General features: G+C 43.4%; 1 protein-coding gene across 7 annotated transcripts in view; it reads right to left on the bottom strand.

Moving 5' to 3' along the window:
• Nucleotides 1-21,059, bottom strand: part of TTC6 (tetratricopeptide repeat domain 6) — an 88,782-nt gene that overhangs the window by 35,695 nt on the left and 32,028 nt on the right. For all 7 annotated transcript variants that reach the window (XM_072115557.1, XM_072115555.1, XM_072115554.1 and 4 more), the window contains 8 exons: nt 19,578-19,707; nt 17,106-17,281; nt 15,584-15,720; nt 14,234-14,403; nt 13,074-13,194; nt 9,935-10,085; nt 8,196-8,278; nt 3,194-3,270 (listed from right to left, as the gene is read on the bottom strand). In XM_072115557.1, the coding sequence (XP_071971658.1) occupies nt 3,194-3,270; nt 8,196-8,278; nt 9,935-10,085; nt 13,074-13,194; nt 14,234-14,403; nt 15,584-15,720; nt 17,106-17,281; nt 19,578-19,707 (1,045 nt within the window). The remainder of the gene's footprint in view (nt 1-3,193; nt 3,271-8,195; nt 8,279-9,934; nt 10,086-13,073; nt 13,195-14,233; nt 14,404-15,583; nt 15,721-17,105; nt 17,282-19,577; nt 19,708-21,059) is intronic.

Genomic DNA, 21,059 nt, shown 5'->3' with positions numbered 1-21,059 from the left:
GTACGAGGATTACTTCTACCAAGAATTTGTTTCATTGAAATAGACTGGAAATGTAATTTAACCAACATCGTGGCTGTAAAACTGCAGGTTCCTTGTGGAGCAGTAACTCAGGACCAATCTATGTATCCTTAGCGAAAGGATATAACCACAGAGCCCAACCTAATGTTATAGGTCCAGACAGGTTCTAAATTATACATTACACTGTATCATATGGTAGATTTTATCATGAAGGATGAAGGATTGTAAACCAAGCACACTGACATCTGCTCTTCTATTAGCTTCTTATGCCCTGGTTTTTACAGTTTTTAAAATTCTTTTATGCAAATGAGTCTGAGGGGCTCCAGGGTCAATAGGATTCATGGAGCTTGGAGCCCCTAAGGCTCATTTGCATATTTCCTTAAAGAAAAAAGAACAGCAGATCCTGCCAGAGGGGGCACACACCAGTATGTCAGTGTGCTTGGTTTACAATGCTTGATGTGGTGATAGATGTCCTTTAAGGCCTCATAAGCAACAATATTACAAAAATACTCTAATTTGCAAGTAGATGACATAGTAAATATTGAGACAGATTGTCCTTCAAACTACTTAAAGTTAATATTTTATTTAATAAATTTAGATTTAATAATATAATACATTTTATAAAACAGATTTATATATTCTATGTTATATACCGCATTCTATTTATAGATATACAAACCCAGGTAGAAAACTAGACAGGTAAGATAGAAGTGAGTGGGAGTTACAGAATGCTGTTTTGTTACAGAAAATCTACCATCAAAGTCCATCATGATAAGCCCGGGGCGTTACTAGAGCCCCTCAGTGCTGCAGCTTCATTGGCTGTTACACTGTCTCCACCCTCTTCTCTTTCTGCACTTCCCCCCTCCCTCTACCTTATGTAATCTCACTGGAGCAGAGGAAGTTTCAGAAGGAAGGAGGCAATGGGTAGCAAGAAGATTACCACACTCACGGTGCCTGGGTCTATGAGTAAGTGTCCCTGGTTTATCATGATGGATTTTTATAGTAGATTCCTTTAAATCTAGAAGTGTTGGCTAACCACAAAATTATGGATTTATTATAACTGTATTTTTATGAGCTGTTAGACACTCTCCCCTGCCCCACCTGCTCTGCCAGGACTTTTCCCTTCCCTTGTATAATGTCACTGCAGCAGAGGAGCACAGTATAACAGCCTGTGCATCTGCAGCATGGAGGGGATCTGGCATAACCTTCTGGCTCATTAGCATAATAAATAATAAAAGATGTTTTTAGAAGGAAGGAGGCCATGAATAACAAATATAAAAATATTTCCACAGTGACGGTGCCTGGATGTATGAGTAAGTGTCCCTGGGTCTATCATGATGCTAGATGATTTTGATGCTAGATTTCCTTTAAAGAGGACCTGTCACCCAAATTTTCGGCACTAGGAGCTGCTTACCAAAGTAAGCAGCTCCTAGTGCTTGAACAAACACTGCAGCGGGGTAGAGTAATTGTCGGACAGCTCGCAAAGCTGTCCGACGTATTCATGAGGGGGCAGGGTTGGGGCCTGGTGCGCGGCAGTCACTGCCGGCCTATGGAGCGAGTGGGGTGGTCCAGGGAAAATATAGCGCCTCAGACTGCCCCCTCATGAATACATCGGACAGCTTTGCGAGATTTCCGGTGACGCTATAACTCTAACACTATGGCGTTTGTTCAAGCACTAGGAGCTGCTTACTTTAGTAAGCAGCTCCTAGTGCTAACATTTTGGGTGACAGGTCCTTTTTAAAAGCAGAAAGTCACAGACAATCTGTGACAGCGGCAAAGGAGAGATTGATGAGATCTTGGGGTTTGAGATAGGTGGGGTCCCATCCCAAACACAATGGGGCAGATTTACTTACCCGGTCCATTCGCGATCCAGCGGTGCGTTCTCTGCGCTGGATTCGGGTCCGGCCGGGATTTAATAAGGTAGTTCCTCCGCCGTCCACCAGGTGGCGCTGCTGCGCTGAAAAGCATCTGAACGCTCCGGAATTCACCGAGGCCGGCTGAGTGAAGGTAAGCGCGTCCCGAGCGACACATTTTCCGTTTTTAAATGCGGCGGTTTTTCCGAATACGTCGGGTTTTCGTTCGGCCACGCCCCCCCGTTTTCCGTTGTGTGCATGCCAGCGCCAATGCGCCACAATCCGATCGCGTGCGCCAAAATCCCGGGGCAATTCAGGTACAATCGGCGCAAATTGGAAATATTCGGGTACCACGTCGGGAAAACGCGAATCGGGCCCTTAGTAAATGACCCCCAATAAATGCTATGAGACATTTTTGGCAGATGCTGCAACATGAATATAGTTTATGTAAAAACCATTCAAAATGAGTTAAAAGGTCTTCTGGTTATCACCACTCATTGAATAGTTGAAGTGCAACCCTTAGGATTCCCCAAAATCCTGAGCAGAGGTTTCCACATACCCATGAAAAGCAGTGGCGTAACTAGGAGAGACAGGGCCACCTAGCAGGCTACTGCATGGGGCCCCCCTTCCCACTTAACAAATATACATATTCGTATACTCACGCATAAATACACTCATGTGCATATACACATACATACAGTGCCATCTGCAACATACTCACATACAGTGTATACAGACACCATATACACATCACAGATTATTTATATATACATCACAGTATATGTTATATACATATTATGCTGGACATGTGCAGTACAATATGTATATAATGGTGCACATCCTCCATTCTTTATTGTGTCAGGTCAGATGACAGGGCCCCCTGACACTGCGGGCCCCATAGCGGCTGCTATGGCTGCTACCGCTGTAGTTACACCCCTGATGAAAAGGGTGGTGGCGCATTCATGCCTGCACTGCCCGCTTCTATGGTAGCTGCTCCGAATACTTGAATAAAGCGGCTTTGCTCTTATTGAGGTAATAGTGGAATATCAAGTAAAAAACGCACAAAAACAGCTCTAACAACTACGTGTTTCAGCATATGGCCTTAACCATGATCAATCAGCCATGACAGTCCCATAACAATGATGACTATATAGATTGCCGTTTCAAGTGGGCTCATATTTGTATAGGGCTACATAAGAGGACAGAGACGCTCAATGTGTAGATGTAGAGATACGAAGACGTATAAGTGTAATCTTTACCATCACTTTTATTTGTGAGGATTTGGAGTCCTGACGTTACTCACATCGGTGACGCACTCTTACCTTGAGACATCTGGGCTGTATGGTGAATACAGAAGCTGGCCAGGTCATACTTCTTCATCTCATACAGATACTGTCCCCTGCAGGAGACACACAATGTAAATCACTAATGACCAACATGACCTTTACCAGGCAACGACAACAGAGTCATTATCAAGTGTGACCTTCACAAAGAGATTGCGCTGCTCGAACCCTGTGGCTCTCATTATAAGGAAAGAAATGTATGGAGCAGCTTCTAATTGTTGTCTGACATTGTACGCTGCACAACAATTCTCCCTTGTATATTAGGATATTTTGGGTTTCAACCAATATATTCAAAAATAACCATAAAAAAAAATAAATATCCTATTATAGCTGAGCTGTAATACTGCTCTCAGACTGTAGACAGCTGTGCCACTAGTTTTGGCAGTAAGAAGCCATCTTATGGAATCTGGAAAACCCCTTTAAAAATATATATGTGCAAAAGTCAGTGGCTTCTGAGCAGAATTGTGGCTGTCAATCAATGCTATCATCCTATGGCTGACACAAGCACAACAGTGTAGAAACAGTGTAGAAACAGTGTAGAAACAGTGTAGTAACAGTGTAGTAACAGTGTAGAAACAGTCCTTTGCAGAGGAGAGATTCATGTTAAAGGTCCTCCGGTTTCCTCCCACACTCCAAATCATACTGGTAGGTGGATTAGATTGTGAGCCCCATTGGGAACAGGGACTGTTACAGTGTGCAAGAAGCACTTACCCCGCCCACTGTGTGCTGAAAATATCTACTTATGTCAGGTAGAGGACTGGGGGAATGAGCTGAGGGAGCAGAGTGGAAGGGGGAGAAAGAGATAGCCTGGAAGCATGAGTTACGCTGACTACGGCTACATTCCCCCCGTAAGGGGGACGTATATACTGCGTGTATACGTCCCCCATAGATGGCAATGGTCACACGGCGCCATACAGGAGCAGTACGGTGCAGCACACATGCGGCACCTTACCATTCTGTATCAGGGAGAAAGATATGACATGTCCTATCTTTCCCTGCAATACAGCGCCGTGTTCCATATATCACTGTCGAGAGGGGAAGAGAGTGAGCCGCCCTTACCCTCTCCTCCCTACTACGGTACGGCGGGCACATGTTAGTGTGAATATAACCTAACAATACCTGCTGATAAAGGGTTACAAGTCCTCTCCATATCAACTAAAATTAGCTGCCAGTGAGGCCCTGTACCTTAATTACAGATGTTTTTCTGATATGCAAATTAGCTTTTCTGACTCATGTCTGGTTTTAGTGACTCTTCTCTCTCAGGCTGGCAGTGAACCACGTTCCATTATTCTGACTGACATTTTTGTGTCTCTTCAAATCAATGCTCTGCCTCCTTGTACTTAGGGACTGTCTGCTAATATTCAACTACAGACACATAAAGCTCTAAGTGCAGATGGGAAATATTGTGTTAATTTTTTTACACAGTGCCTTGTGTTACATTGATGACATGTGACCAGTGAGATCATTGCGGGTCCTTTAGCCTTCTAATAATAGCAAACTGTACACCATGTATGTGATTACATGAGAGGAGTAGAAGTCCATGGTCAGATACATGCATGGGGTACTGCTTGCTATTATTAAGAGGCTAAAGTACCTGAGATGATGTCACTCTGGTCACATGACATGAACTGTGACCAGTAAGGACACATAAGGCATGGGGAGGAGTAGATGGGAGGGGCTGGCTGAGCAGGACACGCCCCCTCTGATGCCAGGGAATATAAGATAAAAGGTGATTTCTGTGGATGTAAGGGAAACAATTTTTTGCTAAAAGAAAGTCAGTTATTGGAGCTCTATAGGAACCTGTCACTGGCTGTATATGTGCAACTGGGGTGACAGGTTCCCTTTAAACTGGTTTTGGAAATATGTACTGTGTATTTGATAGGTAAAAAATGGCTCCATGCAAATATCATACAAGTTGCTAGCTATTGGCACCATCACCCAGATTTTATTGTCTAGTATAAGTTTACCACCTATTTCTAAGCTTTGTGCTAGTATTATACATTATACATTATGGTTTGTATAAATTGTTGCATCTTAAGCCACATCCTCCACCAATAATGAAAAATCTGTCTAAACCCTTATAAATATAGTGCACAGATAGCAGCCTAAGTGTTGGTGTATTTAGCCTGTAGCATAAATCGTCATCAACGTGTTTCCCCACCAATCCCAACATACGACCTCTACTGCATGACCTGTCCTAGTGATATGGTTGGAAATATTCCAAATTGAGAGTCTTAACACGAAAGCACTCACCGGATTTAGCCGTCTATAATGTATTTAGGGACATTACTCTCTCTGTATTTAGTGTAGGACTGACTAATCCTCCGGCTAAAACTCTAATAATCTGTAAATATATTCTACATTATGACTGAACACTAGATTCATCCTGATCTGAACTGCAGATAATAGGCCTGTGCCATTTGTGAATATATAAAAACGGTTCTTTGTAAAGACAGACAGACAGACAGACAGACAGACAGACAGACAGACAGATAGATAGATAGATAGATAGATAGATCTGTGTTAGTGCTAACCTGGGAAATCAGTTTAATAGTGCCCTGAATTGGAGGATCTCCATCTTCCTCAGCCAGAACCATGTCCTCAGAAAGAGCCAATCAGGGATGCCAAACCTTCCCACCACTGACCACCTCTATTCCCTGCACACCTCATCCAGAACCAAGTTCACAAGGCAAAGTGGGGAAGGATATACACCTGTTTTGTGGACATCAGGAAGGCCTTCCAGGTCTCTTCCAGAACCTGCTGGATAGTGGAATAAGTGGGAAAGTCTACAATGTCATGAAGAGCTCCATGGAGAACACCTACAGCGTCAAGGTAAAGGGAAGGAGAACAACCTATTTACACCTTCAATATCTCCATGAATGAGATTTGCTGCAGGACTGGTGCCCTCCTTTACACCATGACAATAAGGTGAATATTCTCCTACAGTATATGCAGATGACCTTCGGATATTGCCACCTACTGAGAGAAGTCTCCAGGACAATCTGGAAATCTGGGAAATTTAGCACTACCTGGGCATTGGCCATCAATCTAACTAAAACCAATATCATAGCCTTCCAGAGGATGAACTCAAGAGCAGCCGGGCTTTTCTCCTTCACACTGACTGCGACAGACAGCTACACGTATCTGGGCCTGGACATACACCAGATTTTGGGAAACTTCAAGTAAGCAATCCAGGTGCTCAGACACAAGGCCTGCAGAACCTTCCATGCAATCAGAAGACAATTGTACAAACTCAAACCTCATGACGGTCATAACTCCATCATTACCGCTACCCTTCTGTATGGCAGTGAGGTCAGGGGTCCACACAAGTACTCAGAATGGTCAAGTTGGGACTCCAGTCCAATCAAAATATTCAACCTACAATACTGGAAACACCTACTTCAAGTCCATCATGGAAATAGGGTAGATTCCATACATTAAGGCAACGATAAACAAGGCCCAGAAGGAATATTTAGTCGCTGGAGTTATCTCAGAAGCTGATCATCTACCAGAGTCTATAAAAAGCCTAGAGAAGATACGATATGAGCTTCTATAGACTGAGTGACCAAACCTGGCCGTGGAGTCCGGTTGGCACAAATAAACATGCCCAGGGAGGGCAGACTGTGCCAACAGTGCCAGGACTGGTAGGCCACCGAGGATGAGGTCCACTTCCTGCTACACTGCTCCAAATACTCAGCAAGAAGGGACACTCACTTCAGGAGACTCTTATATCTCCTCCCAGACTTCAGTTCCATGGAGGAGAAAGAGAAGATCTACATCCTGTTGGGGGAAGAGGAGACCACAATGGCCATAGTGGCACAATATGTAACTGCCTGCCATAGGCTGAGAGACATGTGATACCAATGACGGCTATAACCCCGCACACCCCATGCCCCCCCCTTCATCCTGTTCCCCATCACCTCATCTGCCCCTGTCTCCCACTATCCCATATTCTTTAAATGCTTTGGCAATGCTAACTATGGTCCTGCCAATAAAGGGTTTTTGAATTGAATGAATAGATAAATAAATAGTTATGATATAGAAAGAAAGATAGATAGATATGAAATAGATAGATGATAGATAAATAGATATGAGATAGATATATACACAGATAGATAATCAGACAATCAATTTCATAATTTGGTAAAAAATAAAAATGGCTTTCTGCTACCACCTAGTGGTTATTTTACAGAATTACAAATTAAACGTCATACTCTTTATACTCAACACACTTTAATAAAATGTTAGAAATGTGTCCCATGTTTGTGGTACCTCATATCTTAGAGATGCCAGTTATTATTTACTAGTAGTTATTTAACCCTTATATTCCCTGACTTGCTGGCTAGTAGTTCTTGCATTGTGATGAGAAGGATAAGATTTTCTAGCATTGAGCTATTAGGTGTTGTACTTTCCAGTAAGACTGCAGGGAGCATGGGGTTTCATGTTTCAAGTTGGATACAGGTTTTCTGGTTGTATTGTTGTCCTTTTATAGGCGAATTGCAGTATTTGCAAATTTCTTTGAGACTTTTTTAAGCACTACCAGTAATCCTGGTTTGTGTCGAATTTGTCTAGGTATTTCACCTTCTACAAGATGTTGGCCCATGATTTTGCACCTAAGAAGACGCAAATAAAGCCGCAAAAACCCTCCGATCCCCACTTAGCGTAAGAAAGACACAAGAATATATTGCGCAACAATTTGTGACTTTATATAAAAATTGCCCCTATGGGTGAAAAATCACTGCAGTCATTAACACCTCATAAAACAGATATATCAACGTGTCTAAGCCACTATTATACATCTCATGGGCAGAATAGTAATAAATCCCCATAGCACCATATATACCACCAGATACACAATATGGTTTACCGTGTCATACATAACCAAGATGAGTTGTCGTATAGATTTTTTGGATTTCCAGAATAAAGAGGATGCTTTACAATTTGAAGGAATGGAAGACAAAGTAAAACCAAATCAACTCACCGGATTATATAGGGTTCAGGGGAGTCTGGGCGCAGATGAATGGCCCGTGTTACATCCTTCAGGGCACGGTGCAAATCTTTCAGCTGTGAAAAAGGACAAAGAAAAGGCATTGTTTAAAGGAAAGCTACCATCAGAATCCATCATGATAGACCAGGGCCATTACTCATAGATCCAGGCACCGTGACTGTGGTCATCTGCTTATATTTGTTATCCATTCCTACTAACATTAACTAATATAATTCTCCATATGAGCCAGAAGGGCTCTAGTGGGTGCAGTAGCGGATTATAATATAGGCAGTTTGGGTGGTAGCCTAGCGTCAAAGCCTTCTAGGGAAGCCATGGCCAACCTAACTACCCGCCAAATTTTATACTGAGAAAAACCTTTACCCAAAAAATCCTTGTACATCTGTTTATGCTGTCAATACACATGTACACAAGAGCCATTTCAGGACCTTTGAAGGTCCCCCAAAGGTCATGAAACCAAGCAGAAGTACCATGTCTAGGAAGTGATTTCCAGACTTGTAGGGGCCATAATATTCATACAGGTGTTACCATACTCTCTACTACTGTAGCTTCACAGGCTATTACAATGAGCAAAACTAGATTACACAGGCAGAAGGAGGAGGGAGACAGAAGGGGGAGCTCATTGTAACAGCCTATGAATATGCAGCACTGTGGGGATCTGGTAATGCCCCCAGGACCCTTCGGGCTCATTACCATACTTTTTTTATTTGATGGAAAGTAGGAGGCCATGAATAAGAAATAAGAAAGAAGATTACCACAGTCACGGTGCCTGGACCTATAAGAAAGTGTCCCTGGTTTATCATGATAGATTTTGATGGTAGATTTTCTTTAAACTAAAAGCAAGAAGATCACAAGGTGTAGAATAGATCTAAAGCCATGCCTAGGTACGGGTCCTTAGCCCCCAGCTTTCAGGGCACAGAGGGGCTTGGACCAATCGCATATGTGTTTCCACTGAAAACAAGCATCACATGTTTTGCATCATTTACAAGTGAAACACATGGGGGCTTATTAACTAAGGTCCCATGGCCGCATTTCCGGCGAATTTCCCGACGTTTTTGGGGATCGCGCCGTTGGATCGGATTGTGTCGCAATTGCGCCGGCTTTCACGCGACACAAATCAGGGGGCAGGCCGACAGACGATGTGACGGATTCGGACAACTAGCGGGATTTAACATTTAAAATTATGTCGCAAGCCAAGCACTTACATGCACTGGGAAGAAGAAGGTGAACTCCGGCAGACCTGAGCGGGGAAGCGACACATGCAGGATATCGGGCGCACGCTGGTAGTAAATCCCGGCAGATTTCATCCTCGTCGGACATTCAGGATCAGGGATCGCGCAGGGACCAGGTAAGTAAATGTGCACCATGATGTTCATTCCCGATTGCACACATTTCATTGAAATTGCATGTGTGACCGGGAAAAGCCTCTCCCGCTGTGATTTCAAAACAAAACTGAAACATGATGTGTGAAGGCGACGTTAGGCTCCATGGCCGCCATAGAGGTGCATTATGCATGGGCAGAGAGCACTGACCAAACTGCGTCTCACCTTGAGCCGTAGGGCAGGTGTTATTCACGCCCAGTGACTTGTGATGTGATTGCCCAGCTCCCTATGAATAAGGGAGGTGTGATGAGCGCTCACCCTACCTCCTCTGCTGTGTGCTCTGGCCTGGGTGACCACATAGACGTGTGCATGGAGCATTACAAGGCAGTATACCTGTCTGTAGGCCTGTGCCCGGCATAAGTATGCCCGAATACAAAGGGGGTCCACTCTTATGGCGGCAGAGAAGTGGCGCACTGCTTGAGAATACTGGTCTCGGTGAAGAAGACAAATCAGACCCAGATTGACATGTGCCACAGCCATGGTCCTGTAAGAATATACAATAGAATATTATCAAATAATATTTACAATAGGAGAAATATATAAGCCAGATATGAACACATGCTGTGCCTATTTGTATATCCTAAGGAGTGGACCATAGTTCTGTATAGTGGGAGCAGGAGGGGCACATGAAGCCCATGTGCGACTCTCTGTGCCAGATCTTCTTTAATATCAGAATGTTTCGTTTTTCAAGGACAAAAAGCAGCTTTGATCATGAAAACATAGAGGGACCTGCTAACAATCGTATCTTTGTTGTCCAGACAATTGAGAATAATTATACAATGACTAAGATGAAATGTATGAGTAGGAAGAGGCATTGCAAGCACAATGAGTAAGCCCGTCACTGTCCACCTACAGGATTATCACGGGGATGGAATTTTAATGGCACCTTTTTGCGTGCAGGATCTATAGGAGTGTTCACAACCAATGGCTGGTTGGAGGGGAACAGGACTTTTCTCTAGGATCTATATAACCTATAGATATATTCATAGCACCATAATGGCTGCCATCTGCAGATACCCCCGAGCTGACTTATAGTCAGGCTATCGAGTAATAGGCAGTGCTATATTTTCTATAATATCTATCTATAAAATGGAGTGTAACATAAAAAATAATAAATAAATAAGACCCCGTACCAATGGTGGCGAACCTATGGCACGGGTGCCAGAGGTGGCACTCAGAGCCCTTTCTTTGGGCACCCAGGACATAACCAGAAAGGACTATCTTCCTGTAGTCCCAGACAGACCAGGACTTGCTGTGAACAGAGCTATTTTAAAGTGACAGGTCTACCTGGGACTACTGGAGGGGTGGGAAGGTGTGGACAGATCTGGATTATCATTGTATTTCTTTTTGTTTAGTGGACCCTGGAGGGAAGCTACATAGATCACCCAAATTTCTCCTATTTTCTGCTTTATTGATGTCCTCAGGTGCTGATATGAATGAAAGTTGTGTCAGAGCACAGAGCATAAATCACTAATTACATTTCTGTGTTGACACTCTGCACAAAATAAGTGGGTCTCTAAAAGGTTCGCCATCACTGCCCTATACCATCCCTAGTACAGTCCTCTGAGAGTCCATAACCAGACTGATTAACAGAGCATATATAATGCTTATTCTCTCTTCCTGAGTAAAATGATGAAAGGAACAGAAGTAATCTAAAGTAACTAGCACCTAACTATGTCCAGCACTAACACTGACAAGGATACAGTATTATATACAGTATTATACCGTTGGAAACACATGAAATGAGATGAATTAGCTCTAGAATTCAGAGGGGAGAGCTGGTATAGCTAACGATGGGCCTCAGATGGCATTAAAGTTTTTCTATTGTCTTCTCTAAGGGTATAATGTCATTGAGGGAATCCATAAGTTCTTTAATAGTGAACAGGGAGGGGGGGTTGTATTCACTTAGATGCTTAGCAGGATATTTATCAGGGCCTCTGCGCAAAGCTAACTTATTACTTATTGTCAGCGATTGTTATCCCCAATCCGCCACCTTCAGAGATGAGGGCTGCACAGAAACCTGGCAGATACATCAAGAGGCCAAAGCCTCTGTACCAGAGCAGCGGTGGGGCTATCATGCACCAGCGCACGACCGCCAGAGTATGATAAATAACCCCCAATGAGATTATGGGCCTGGTAGACTATGTTGGATATATCTCTATGATGGTAGTTGTAGTAGTCTTCCAGCAGACCCAATAAATCCATGGAGATGCTTATACACCTATTACATACACTTTGAAAATCATTTCCAATACAGGCGGTCCCTGGGTTACGTACAAAATGGTTTCTGGAGGTTTGTTCTTAAGTTGAATTTGTATGTAAGTCGGAAATGTATGTTTTATAATTGTAACTCTAGACAGAATTTTTTTGGTCTCTGTGACAATTGGATTTTAAAAATTTGGGGTTGTCATTGGAACCAGGATTAATAATAAATCTTCATTACAGACACCAGTGATAACTGTTACAGCTGATTATTGTAGCCTAAGGATAAAGTACAGGAAATTACCAATATCCAGGGGTCCATTTGTAACTATGGGTCGCCTGTAAGTCAGGTGTTCTAAAGAAGGGGACCGCCTGTACTCCTTTCCAATACGTTCCCAGCTTTGTGCATTCCCAATACATGTGCACCTCGGGTATTGCACCTGGGACAATTTGGGGGAGGGGATTCATTAATAGGAATTAAGAGTCAACTGTCAAAAATCCCTCCCTGGTGTGCACCACCTAAATAATCAATGTTCAATTCTGGGTGAAGATAGGGAGTAGATATGTATTAAGACGTAACTATTACAGTTTTTATAATAAAATGGAGTGAAGATTCTCCAAATATTATTAATGTCAAATGCTACAATACAACTTTATTGGTCAACTGGGGGGAAATAATTTTGTACGTAGTTTAGTACAAATGTGATTGACACAATGGTCCACACTGTAGGTAGTACATCTTGTCCTGGCGCTCCAGGCTACTAATAATAAGTTTCTTTTCTAGGTGATTCTGGTACCAAGCTTAGAGAAGGAAAACGCTGGGAACAACATCAAGAGGAGCGTAGGTAAGTATTTGTAGTTAAATATGTCTACCAGCTAGTGGTAGATTTCCTTTAAAACAATTACATTTATTTAGTCTTGAAAAGAGACTAGTAAGAGGGGACCTGATTTATATATATATATATATATATATATATATATATATATATATATATATATACACACACACGTCAAAATAATCGAAAAATCATACAAAAAATCTGGTGGACAGGGCTTTTTACCATGAGAACTGGAATAGCCTGCCTCAGGCACTGGTGACAGCAGCAACAGCAGAGAGCTGTTATAGAATTGCTTCCCCTAAATCCCTTCCTCATCCAATCCCTTCCCTTCCTTGGTTGAACTTGATGGACATGTGTCTTTTTTCAACCGTATAAACTATGTGTAACTATATTTCCATTATGTTATTTGATAATTGTTGGTTGTAACTTACTTATCTAAGGCCAGGACATGTTCAAAATCGAATGCAGCCTCGGACCACAGGCCCAGATCCGTGTACAGGACGCCGCGATGAAGAAAGGTGTTGAGGTTCTCATATCCATCATGAAGGAGAACTACAGCAAATACAAGATGTGGTAATTACACAAAATATTTTCTGTATTTTGCATATATACAAACATAAATACAATCCAAACCAAGACTCTATTATTATGCCTCAGAATCTATAAAATGGGGGTCATTTACTAAGGGCCCAATTCGCGTTTTCCCGACGTGTTACCCGAATATTTCCGATTTGCGCCGTTTTTCCCTGAATTGCCCCGGGATCGGATTGTGGCGCATCGGCGCTGGCATGCACGTGACGGAAATCGGGGGGCGTGGCCGAACGAAAACCCGATGGATTCGGAAAAAAACGCCGCATTTAAAACAAAAAATGTGTCGCGAAAATTACACTTACCTTCACCAGGTATAGGCCGGTGAATTTCAGGGCATTCCAGCGCGCCTCCGGAGAACTTCAGCGCAGCAGTGCCACCTGGTGGACGGCGGAGGAACTGCCTTAGTGAATCCCGGTCGGACCCGAATCCACCGCAGAGAACGCGCCGCTGGATTGCGAACGGACCGGGTAAGTAAATCTGCCCCAATATATACAAGAGATGGAAACGTACAAGCTGTGATTTTTGCGCAATTCCCAAATGTACCCCCAGCCCCACGTGTAGAAACTGCTTATAGCCTGCACTTGAACAGACCTGGAGCAGAAGATAATCTCAGATAAAATGATGGCACTATAGCTACAGAAATCACCATCCTTGGATATGTTAGTTGATATCTTTATTATATCGAATGTAAACCAAGAGACTATCTTGTATTTTTCTACCCTCTTGTTACACCCTACAGCAGTGGTTCTCAACCTGTGGGTCGTGACCCCAGCAGGGGTCGAACGACCAAAACACAGGGGTCGTCTAAAGCCTTTGGAGCCATGATTTTATTGTGTTTTTACTGCAAATCGCATGGTTTGGGGTCACTGCAACATGAGTAACTGTATTGCGGGGTCACAGCATTACAAAGGTTGAGAACCGCTGCCCTAGAGGGTAATTGTGTGCCCATGGTGTTAATAAAATATTAATTTACTTTATCTTAAATACATAACCCCATTACCGGAGACACTGAAGTCTTGAAGTGCGAGTTTTGGATAGCATTTACGTAACAGGCATCCTCGATAATAAAACGCCATCCAATTTTTTGGATCCAAATGAATGACTGATGAAAATTCTTCTGCCGCCTCACTAAAACGGGCGAGTTTGGTGTAGGCTCTAGCACGGTACATTCTGTAAGTGAATGAAATCAGTGTCATTACTAGGATGTATACACTATAGACAACGTATACAGTACTAGTACAACAACACACTTAATACATACAGAATAAGAGCTCCCTGAAGACGTATAAAGACACCAAGACTGTATCCATACAAGGGGATCTCCCTTGTATATAAACCCTCCATTCCTTGGAGAGAATGTTATTATAACCCATAAGAATTGTCAAGTCTCAGGATTTGTATTCTCCTTCCACTGAAGTGGATATGGATCAGTGTTATTCTATCAGTTTAACTTAGGGCCATAACTGAACCCTAGGACCCTAGAGCACTCTGGTCTTCACCCTTTGAGCCCTATACATGGATATAGTCAGGCTGGAAGTGGGAATAGCAGTTGCCTCCATGTGTGGCACCCAAGGATCAGATAAGAGATGGGTGATGGACAGTCTGTGGTCAGGCAGGAAGCAATGGGTTGAGGCAAGTACTTGGGAATGGGACATGCAGGGCAGGGCTTGGATTTCATCTCATTTTATTCATTTGCTGAGGGTATATGCTGGGAAAGTGGGATGTGTCTGTTCCATACATTCTAAGGGCATGTTGGGAATGTGCGCGCTATGTCCTTTCATCATATGTAAAAGACAAGATGTGAACCTAGCCTTACATAGCAGCAAATGAGAACTGATTGGTTGGGGGCACATATGCTTGGATATAAGCTGATCCTTTAAGAAAACACGAGGTCCAACAAGCACAACCTATGAGAGATGGAGAAGAGGTGAGTACTGGGCAGGGGTTAGGGCAAGGCAGCTGTAAGTAACCTGTCAGCAGGGGACGTGGCCAAGATTGTAACCTTACTCCAGCTTTACAGGAAGTAATGGCCTAATCCTAAAAATAAGTGGATCCACCTTTAGCTTTTACAAAGGTGTCTTTCCTAACCTTACCTATTGTCTGTGTATGTATATGTATATATATATATAACCAATGCTGCATGTATATGTCAGTGTTGGGTGATTAGCTCTCGGCAAACAAGCACATGGCCACCTAAAAATGTGGTCAGAAGTGCTGAGAAGTAGACGTCTGGGGTCATACACAAGAGCAGATGGAACTCATAGAATCTGACAATGTAATATCTCTATCTATATGTACGAGCAGTTGTGCACACGGACATTACAGAACCAATGTACAATGTAGAGTAGACCTGGCCTCTATGTTACTAAAGTCCTGTTTGATGACCGCAGTGAAGTCCTGAATGGAGACATTCCAGTTGCCACTCTCGAAGTAGTACAATCCGTGCTTCATGAGAGCGTCAGTGCGGCTGGGGTTATGGTAGAAGCACTTTAAGGAAAGACAGAAGCCAAGGTCAGTGTATAAGTCACAGAAATAAAATATAAAGGATGAAATCAGGACTATATGTAATGTATGGCAAACCACAAAAATCCTACTGACAGGAAAGACCTACTGACTTTACCAGACCTTGTAACCCAATGCCTTGTCCACTTGTAGTATGAGAGAAAAGCCTCTACAAACACTCTTATAATAGTTACGGCTAATACCTACCCTGTTTCCCCTAAAATAAGACATCCCCTAAAAGTAAGACCTAGTACAATTTTGTTCAGGCTTAGAAATATAAGGCCTCCCCTGAAAATAAGACCTAGCGGCAGTCATTGCAGCAGCTCCTCCCATGCTATACATTAGTATTAGGAAATCTTTTAGATGCTGCAGAAGGATGTGACATGGAGAAGAATTCATGGAAGTAAATCACCGGCTGTTGTGCTGCAAATGTGATACCAACAACTACCAGGGTAAGAAGGGTCATTTATGGAAAGTGCTTTTACTAAACACCAGAGATTGGGGCCAATGGTTCTAATAGAAATGGAGTCACAAGAAATACAGCAGGAAATTCAGAGTTTAGAGAGTCATAGGAATGTTATGGAAGTTTATTTTTTTGGTCAACGATAAATGTTAATTCTTGGTGGTGGAAAAATAAGAAATCCCCTGAAAATAAGACATAGGGGGTCATTTACTAAGGGCCCGATTTGCGGTTTCCCGACGTGTTACCCGAATATTTCTGATTTGCGCCGATTTCCCCTTGAATTGCCCAGGGATTTTGGCGCACGCGATCGGATTGTGGCGCATCGGCGCTGGCATGCACGCGACGGAAATCGGGGGGCGTGGCCGAACGAAAACCCGAAGGATTCAGAAAAACCACCGCATTTAAAACAAAAAATGTGTCGCGGAGCTTGCACTTACCTTCACTCAGCCCGGCTCGGTGTATTCCAGTGTGTTCCGGGGAACTTCAGCGACTGGTGGACGTCGGAGGAACTACCTTAATAAATCCCAGCCGGACCCGAATCCAGCGCAAAGAACGCGCCGCTGGATCGCGAATGCCCCATAGTGCCTCTTTAGGAGCAAAAATTAATATAAGACACAGTCTTATTTTCAGGGAAACAGGGTAGGTATAGCAGCTGGTTATAGCTATGATAGCTTCTAGTTACCATATAGCTAGTTATACCTATGTATGGCTCCTAGTCACCATATAGCTGGTTATACCTACTGTATGTATAGCTTCTAGTTACCATATAACTGGTTATACCTATGTAAAGCTTTTAGCTACCATATAGCTGGTTATACCTATGTATAGCTTCTAGTTCCATATAGCTGCTTATATCTATGTATAGCTTCTAGTTCCATATAGCTGGTTACCTGTACCTGTACTATACCTGTGCATAGTCGTCCATGGCTATTATAAGTTCTTCTTGAGCCTCATACATCTGTGCTCGCCGGTAGTATATGTCATCATCAGTAGGTCTACATTTCAGAGCTTGAGTGTAGTTCACAATGGACATAGTGTAGTCTTTCTTCTGCTTGTAGATCTCGGCTTTGGACAGGTAGGCATCTGTGTTATACAGAACATATGAGATATGAGAGTTATATAATCCAATCCCCCCAAAAGTTTCTGTACAACCTTATTTCCTCTCATCTTTGCATACAGCTGGGTAGCTAGCCAATTAACCCCCACTCCCCTAACCTACCTCTGACCTGCTATCTCTTTGAGTATAGTGAAGAAGAAAAACATGATGTGAATGTTAATACATGAGCCCTAGTATACGCCTAGTCCATGGACAGGCTGAATATTTAGGAGCCATGCCCCCCAGGTCCTCCCTATAGTACAAAGTATTTATAAAAACAGTTCTCTTTCCAATTAACACTATTCAAAAAAATCTCCTTTCTAAACATTGGCTGTGACTTTTTCCTTTAAAGTGAACCTGTCAGCAGGAATGTGATTTTTTTTAGCTGCTGACAGGTTCCAATAGCCAATTCTGTGCTGATTTTAAAAATGTCTTTTTCAGCATTCTGAATCATTTTAGTACTTTATAAAAGTTTAATTCACATTACCTCGCTCCAGCCTGCAGTCTGTGGTGAGTTCTGAGGGAAGAGGCAGCTGCAGCCTGTGTGTGCCTGTGTCAGTCTCCTCTCCTTTGCACTCATGCAGCTCCCTTCCCCTTCCCTGTCATGTGCATTGAGCAGGGGACGTAATGGTGTGGAAGAGAGGAAGAATGCTCAGCCCGTGGGCTGCAGGACTGGCCGTCCTCTTTACCTTTAAGAGTGCGGCCCCTCCTGCTCCTGGCACACTGGTCACATGGCCAGCTGATTCCGCTGGCCACTTGGGGGCGGTTGTCCAGGATATTTATTCCTGAGCGCGGAGCTAGCCTAGCCTCTTGGGCTAGGACTTTGGGCTCAAGAGATACCCACCCTCCTCTCTAATTTATATTTTTGTATTCCTTGCTAGTATTTTTAATGGCATGGTCGTTCCTATTTACTGTTTGCTCTATTTTTAGTTTTGTTCAATGCTATGTTGGTAGTCGCAGCTTGGCCTGTGGTGGAATCTTGACCCTCTCGGCTTGTACATGCCCCCATGGAGGCGGGGCCAGGCATGCGAGGTGACGTTTAGGGAACGGGTCTGGGTTCCCCACGGGTCTGTTTAAATTAGATATTTTTCGTAATAAAGCTGTGGCCGACTCCCACCTTTTTTCTTCCAAATAGTGTTGTGTTTTGTTTTTTTAGGGACGGGGTTGGTATTGTAATTTTTGGGTTAACCATTAGTACCAGGGCCGGATCAAGGGTGGTGGGGGCCCCTGGGCACAAACTGGTGGGGGCCCTTCCAACAATGTTTTAGGAAGTATCTAGCCAGCCCCTGTGGTATACAGCCTGCCAGCCTCTATATATAGCCTTTCAGCTTCTGTAGTATATAACTTGCCAGCCTCAGTCAGAAACTGGTGGGGGCCCCTTTAAAAGTGAAAGTGGTGGGGGCCCCGGGGCTCGAGCCCTGGGAGCCCCTCCTTTAATCCGGCCCTGATTAGTACGGTCATTCTACATGAGGATACACAGGCACACAGAGGCTGCAGCTTCCCCTCCGCCAGGACTCACCCCAAACAACTGGAAGGGAGCCAGGTAATGTGAAGTCAAATTTTCTAAACTGAAATGATAATGTTGACAAAGACTTTTTTTAAAATCAGCACTGCATAGGCAATTGGAACGTGTCATCAGCTAAAACTGACATTCCGTGTGACAGGGCCACTTTGATATACAAATAGACTTGGCACCTTAAAGGAAACCTACCACTTCGGGTAGGGCTTATAAGCTGGACATGCCGTGCACCAGCTCAGGGTGAGCCGGCGCTTATCTCCGTTATGTTTTTAAACAGTTTTAAAGTGTTTTAACAGTTTATTAATGTTTATATCCTTACTGGCTTTCCCGCACCGGGGTCCGCGCTTGGCGCACCATGCGCGCGACCGTGCATGCATCTGAATAGGAAGTGATAGCGCGCATGGTGCGCCGAGCGTGGACCCCGGTGCAGGAAAGCTAGTAAGGATATAAACATTAATAAACTGTTAAAACACTTTAAAACTGTTTAAAAACATAACGGAGATAAGCGCCGGCACCAGCTCACCCTGAGCTGGTGCACGGCATGTCCAGCTTATAAGCCCTATTCCAAGTGGTAGGTTTCCTTTAAGAATCTGGGCAAATACACAATGCCGTATCACAGTGTGGAGCACAAAGCCAGAGCACAGAAACAGCCAGTGCTCTCCAGACTGTGGTACCGCCATGAGCTAACCAGTCCCAACCCAACCTCATGGTATTAAACGCTGACCTGTAGGGTTAGAGGTCTCACCCAGTCTCCCATTTCTTACCTGCATGAGTTTTATTATATTTAATAATAAAGTTCAGGTCGTCCAAAGCTGCGCTTGTCTTGCCTTGCAGAAGATAAATTAAATGTCTGTGCCAATATGCATCCAGCAGTTGAGGTTCATGTTTTATAACCTGTGGGGAAGAATAAGAAATGAATGCAAGCTCCACTTAAAGGAACAGAAAACCTAGAAAGCTAAATTTTCTTCATTATCCTAAAACTAAAAGCCTTGTAACACGCAAATGATATCATCATGATCCGTACGTTTCTAGCAGGGAAAGTTATGAACGAGAAGAAGCGAGGTTAAAACTGTTTAGTCTCTTAAGGACAAAAATGCAGAGGGACCAGGTTCCTGCTACAGCCAGTTGCTTTACAGCAAGAGACTTAACCCCTTAAGGACGCAGGGTTTTTTCGCTCATTTCTCGCTCTCCACCTTCAAAAATCTGCAGAGGTCAGGTAGCCTCGTGTCAAACGAAGACCCGAGGCTACCATGGCAACCAATCGCCGCGCCCACGATGACGTTCGGGGGAGCGACAATCGTAATAAAGATGGCGGCGCCCACACGCCGCCGTCTTTTAAATGCCCCGGCGACTTTTCCGGCGGCAATGAAAGGGTTAATAGCCGCGATCGGTGCAAGCACTGACCGCGGTTATTAGCGGTGGGGGTTTGCTGCAATATGCAACAACCCCCACCCTTGTATGAAGAGGACTCAGCCCGTGAGCCCTCTTCATATACTCCCTATATACCTCTGCGCCGTAGAGCTACTGCGCAGAGCGTTAAGGGGTTAAGTAAACCTGCAACAAGATTTTAACCCATTAAACTAGCAGCCCCTCAGGTAGGGTATGAAATGTCATTTCTATAATTCCCTCTTTTCATAAATCTCACCAGTTTTACTATAACAAATCTTTTTCAAAGACAAGTCACTTTTTGTCACTTTTGTAGACTCTAGGGGGAGTGTCAATTGAAAAAATGACAGTACATCTTTTTTTCTATAGTATCTTTTACTATAAGGTGTAATGTTAAAGATCTCATCTTTCAGATCACTTCAGGCTTGTGGAAGCTATAGAACTGGAAAGAAAAATAAATAGGAGGGAAGTGGATCTTGATTTCCAGCTATGTCTTTACCTGTCTGTGTCTCTAGTGCTATAGCTCACAGAATCATGGGATGATTATTGGATGTGAAAGATGAGATTCTTATCTTTAATATAACACAAAAATGGTTCTAGGTACTATAGTATCGAAGATCGAGCAACTGAGGTGACGCCAACCTTTAAGCTTCTAAAAGTGCCTCATCTCAGTCAATAAATGACTCTTCTCAGATTATTTTTATATGACTTTGGAGGATATTTTTTATAGGTAAATTGACAAGATTCCACATGAAAGAGGAAATTCTAGAATGGACATTTCATATCCTTCCTTAGGGCGCTAGAAGTTTAGTGACATAAAAGCTGGTAATAGAGGCCCTTAAAGTAAATCAGAGAAAAAA

This window comes from Engystomops pustulosus, chromosome 7 (assembly GCF_040894005.1).
Source record: "Engystomops pustulosus chromosome 7, aEngPut4.maternal, whole genome shotgun sequence".
NCBI lineage: Eukaryota > Metazoa > Chordata > Amphibia > Anura > Leptodactylidae > Engystomops > Engystomops pustulosus.
This window is presented reverse-complemented; position numbering and strand designations above follow the sequence as displayed.